We start from the raw sequence: 4,256 nt of genomic DNA on the forward strand, positions 1-4,256 counted from the left end.
CTTCGAGTATGCCAAGTTACCAACCCAATGTGTGTGACATGAATGTACCTCCGTAACATAAAGGATGCCGTCATTTCTTTAAATTTGCCCGTAAGACGGAGCAAAAATGCTGTATTTGCCAGATTCTATTTGACAGGCTCTGACGCAAGCAACCGTTTACCAGTGTCTTGTCTGCCTTGAAGGACATGCCCTTAGCATGTTAGCTTTTCCCCCTTTGCTTTTCTCTTCTACGCTTGCCATTCTCATGTCTGCTTTAGGGATAGAGTCTCCTCTCACCCCTTGTGTTGTATCTTTTTTTATCACACCATGCGGACTTCAAAAAGAGATAGGGCCCGGCACATACCTTTTCTTTTGTGACTGAATGCCTTTACTCTATACTTTGTGCTTCATTTCAACCCGACCTGGCTGTTTCCTGTTCTCCCTTTTCCCTCACGCCACTGAGGCAAACGTGGCAAACGTATCAATGATACACAAGGCCGCCGCCATGCCCCCTGCAGCTGCTATATCTCTAGCCGTCAACCCCTCCGCATTTCGGATTGAGGCGTCTGCCCCATTCCGAAGCAAAGCCTCGAGGCAGCCGACCTTCCCTTCCTGGGCCGCACACATGACAGCTGTCATTCCTTTATCGTCTTGCGCGTCCAACAGCCGTTGCCTGTTCAGGCCAAAGGTGTACCCCACCAGCACTTCCAGGGCGTCAACGTGTCCGCACTGTGCTGCCCAATGCAGGGTGGTGCGCTGCCTACCCCATAGCGGGTTGCCTCGACGAGGACAGGCGCCATTTTCCAACAGCAACCGGACCATCTCCATGCAACCTTGGGTCTCTGCCCCGTTCCCGATCCGACTCGCGTCCAGCAGGCATTCCAACGCCACGTGCAACGGCGTCTTGCCCGCCCGATCCGTCAGGTCGGGGGCCGCGCCTCGGGCCATCAGGAATTTGGCCATGGGCACTCCTCCTTTCCGAACGGCTACGTGCAAGGCAGTCTCATGCTCAGCGGCCGTCACGCTCTTGTACTCTTTCCGACTCCGCGGAGAAGGCTTTCCCTCGGCGCCGCCGTCCCCCACGTCCCTGTCCATGCCAAAGGCAGGAGAGGACAAGGCTCCACGCGAGGACGGATCCGGAGACTCCACCCAGTTTTGACCTTTTGAGCTGTATTCGTCGACCAGAAAGCTCTTTCCATCGATCGCCGCCCCAGCCTGCAGGAGCAGATCGGCGATTTCCTCGCTCAACACATTGGCTGCCGTGTGCAAGGCCATGGTCCCGTGCTCATTTCGCTCGTTCGGATTGGCTCCTGCTTTAAGCAAAGCTGCCACGGCTATGGGACAGGCAATGGAAGCGGCCACGTGCAGGGGGGTATTCCCGTCAGGACCCACCGCGTTCAGTTGCTCGGAGGAATCGAGAGTTTGTAACAATTGTCTCAAGGCCGGCTCGTCACGGTTCAAAATTGCCTTGTGGAGCTTAAAGTCGGGCCCTTTCATTGCTAGCCGCATGGCTTCGTCGTGCGCGTAGTGCCACGGTTGACTCTGGTAGCGGTCTTCTATGAAACAGTCCGCGCCAGCGGCGACTAGCGCAGAAATGACTTGAAGTTTGCGTTCACGCGTACCCCTGCCCATAGCTGTGCATTAGGGCAGTCAGGTATGTGGTGAATGACCTCGTATGAAACCATCCTGCCGTACTGCATCATGTCTCACGGCTACTTACCTGCCAAATGTAACGGTGTTGCAGAGCTGATGTCGTTGACCTTGTTGACGGAGGCACCCAAATCAATCAAGCATCGTACCGCATCAACATGTCCGGCGATCGCCGCCAAATGGAGCGCCGTCTGTCCACCGCCGCCTAGGGCATCTGCCCAATCAACCGAGACTCCTCCCTGAACAAAGTTAGGGAAGAAATAAGGTAAAAGAATGATTACCTTCCGTCGATAGCACATAGAGCCAACACGAAAGGCGACAGGAAATCTCGGCGTGTTAGGCAACGTTGAGGGGGAAAAAGAGGAAAATCAAGCAAGATATGGAACAACTTGTCAATCGCCATAGTGAACCTGAATCCATGAGGGATCGTCTTATGGAGTTGCGCTTGTTCAGAACTCACCTGTACAAGATCTCGAATCGTTGCGGCATCATTATGAGAGGCCGCGCTTAATAAGGCCTCCCCCTGCAATTGCTCCGAGGAGCGCTTCCGGCCTCTTCTCCTTCCCGTATCACCGTTGCTTTCCTCCTGTGGCGTGCGTGCCTCACTATCGTACCCACCGCCGACCGGCACGGACACCGCAAGGCTCGTAGATGCTTCTTCTGAATCACTCATCGCATGGTATCTTGTAAAAAATGGAGACGAAAAAAAACTCTCGCTCCCTGGTTCATTGTAGTGAGAGGAGAATGATTGGAAAGAGAGCTTCATGGTACGTGCTTGCGATTGAGCTTCCTCCATCATAAATCGTTGATGGAGTATCACGCTCCATTTAAATGAAATTTCAAGGTATTGACTATCATTTTTGTATATTTTCCGCACCAAGATTGATGTTTGTGCCGTTAACGGCGCCTTTTTACGGAGCATAAGGGCAATCCACTTGGGCCAGATGCCGCAGACAAGGGCGTGGCGCGTGCCTCTGCCCTTGTAACGTTTTTTCAAACTTACAGTTGGAAACTTGAGACGTGGCGCTACGTGGAGCTGAAGCACTGTACGTGGGTGGTGAAGTCCCATGATAGGAGAAGGTGTCGGTGTACCACGAGGTTGTTTCAAAATCGATGATCTTGGGAACGAATAGATAGTGAGGAGGTAGACTTACGCTCCAATCCATCTCTCCGTGATTTGCTCTGCTCTCGGCTTCATGCCCTCTCTTAGATTTGTCTGGATGAACAGTGAGAAATTTACCGCTCATACCATCGCTTAGGAATTTCGAATGGTCTGTCAGATTATAGAATGACAATTACTGTTGCTGACATTCAGATGTCGTGCGAACGCCGCATTTACCTATTTGATGGACGTGCAAGATCGAAAGATACGGCAGGGCGGATAGCTTGCGGTAGACCGACCACAGTAGCAACATGCCTCGTATGAACTTGAAGCGGCATTCGACCGTTGTGTAGAAAGGAAAAAAAATTAACACGAGAGAACATAAGCCTGTAGCATTTAGAGAGACTGAATGCTTGCTCTCTTATCTTCACGCTCCATTTTTCATTTTCATTTTTGCGAAACTCTGAAGTGCGATTGCCTGTAGAAGCCTCATCCTTATCTCACAAACGGACGGAGCTTTCGAACCATTCTTACGTGCAAAATTTGCAGCCCGCAAAACATCTCGCCCGATCCGCCCGCCCCGTGAGCAATTCAGACATGTGGCGACTCCGCCTGTCCTTACATTTCCACCAACACCGAATTTTCCAAGTAACGGCCAGCTGTTGGCATGGGGGACCCTCCTCCATTCATCGAGGACATGGGCCCTAAATTGACAGCGGGCAGTACATGAGGGACTACCTCCTCCGCCCCTTGTCGCCCCACGTCGTCGGCCCGCATAATCAGGGGATGGATAGCGGGGGGATCCCCGAGGGAGGATGGCGTGGTCGACGCGGCGGGAATGAAGACAAGCTGTGCATCTAGAGAGCTTTTCCCGTTCTGGGTCGTTACCGAGGCCCGCGCATGCTCCCCTCCACGCCTTTCTCCTTTTTTACCTCCCACCCTCACGGCCTCTGCGTCGCTAGGTAGTTTCCGCTTTCGGCCCCCTCCTGAGGCCTTTTTCCCCCTTCCATTAGGACCTGAGAAACAACCCGTGGCATCCGCATCCGTGAGGTGAGCCTCCCCGCCCCCATGCCCACTGAGACCGGCGTCCCCGGGCTTTGAAGGGTCAAAAGTACGAGACGCAGCCAGCTTGTGATGGGAAGAGGGAAGCAAATGGCTCAGGGGCAAGGCCTCATGCGACTCCCACAACGTCCTGTAGGCGTTCATGGCTTCTTGGTAGCGGTCCCGAGGGAAAGTCGGGGCGATGCGCTGAATTGCGTCCGCAAGGGCCGCCTCCAGTTCGGGTCCGGGGGGTCGAAGCGTGATGCCCGTCAAGAACGTTCCGCGAACTTTCCTGACGTCGGCCACTGCAAAGGAAGATTCGCAGGTAGAGGAAGCAGCGGCGGTGGTGGTAGGCGGCAGGGGATGTGTCGAGGGATCGCTGTCTGGGTCCCGCGGCAACGAGGGGGGGGAAGTAAAGGGAAGGGAAGAGGATGGGCGCCCAGAAGCCAGGGCCTGCCCCACCCCATTCTTGCCGCTTGCGCTC

At 54.2% G+C, this 4,256-nt stretch overlaps 1 protein-coding gene across 1 annotated transcript; it reads right to left on the bottom strand.

Annotated features, from left to right (window-relative positions):
* On the bottom strand, positions 1 to 2,354 carry NGA_0085600 (ankyrin unc44). Its single transcript, XM_005855259.1, has 3 exons — positions 2,090 to 2,354; positions 1,700 to 1,868; positions 1 to 1,613 (listed from the first exon to the last, which is right to left on the bottom strand). Exons 1-3 carry the CDS (start codon positions 2,300 to 2,302, stop codon positions 430 to 432), a joined length of 1,566 nt encoding a protein of 521 aa, XP_005855321.1. The 5' UTR covers positions 2,303 to 2,354; the 3' UTR covers positions 1 to 429.
* Between the last annotated feature and the right edge of the window lie 1,902 nt (positions 2,355 to 4,256).

This window comes from Nannochloropsis gaditana (genome assembly GCF_000240725.1).
Source record: "Nannochloropsis gaditana CCMP526 unplaced genomic scaffold scaffold243, whole genome shotgun sequence".
Lineage (NCBI taxonomy): Eukaryota > Eustigmatophyceae > Eustigmatales > Monodopsidaceae > Microchloropsis > Microchloropsis gaditana.

Bases quoted from the DNA above. Each gene is read 5' to 3' on its own strand.
- NGA_0085600 (XM_005855259.1), bottom strand. From the start codon at position 2,302: ATGAGTGATTCAGAAGAAGCATCTACGAGCCTTGCGGTGTCCGTGCCG. The intron at 1,869-2,089 runs GTGAGTTCTGAA...AACTTTGTTCAG, and splicing joins CGATTCGAGATCTTGTACAG to GGAGGAGTCTCGGTTGATTG. The intron at 1,614-1,699 runs GTAAGTAGCCGT...CCTAATGCACAG, and splicing joins AACACCGTTACATTTGGCAG to CTATGGGCAGGGGTACGCGT.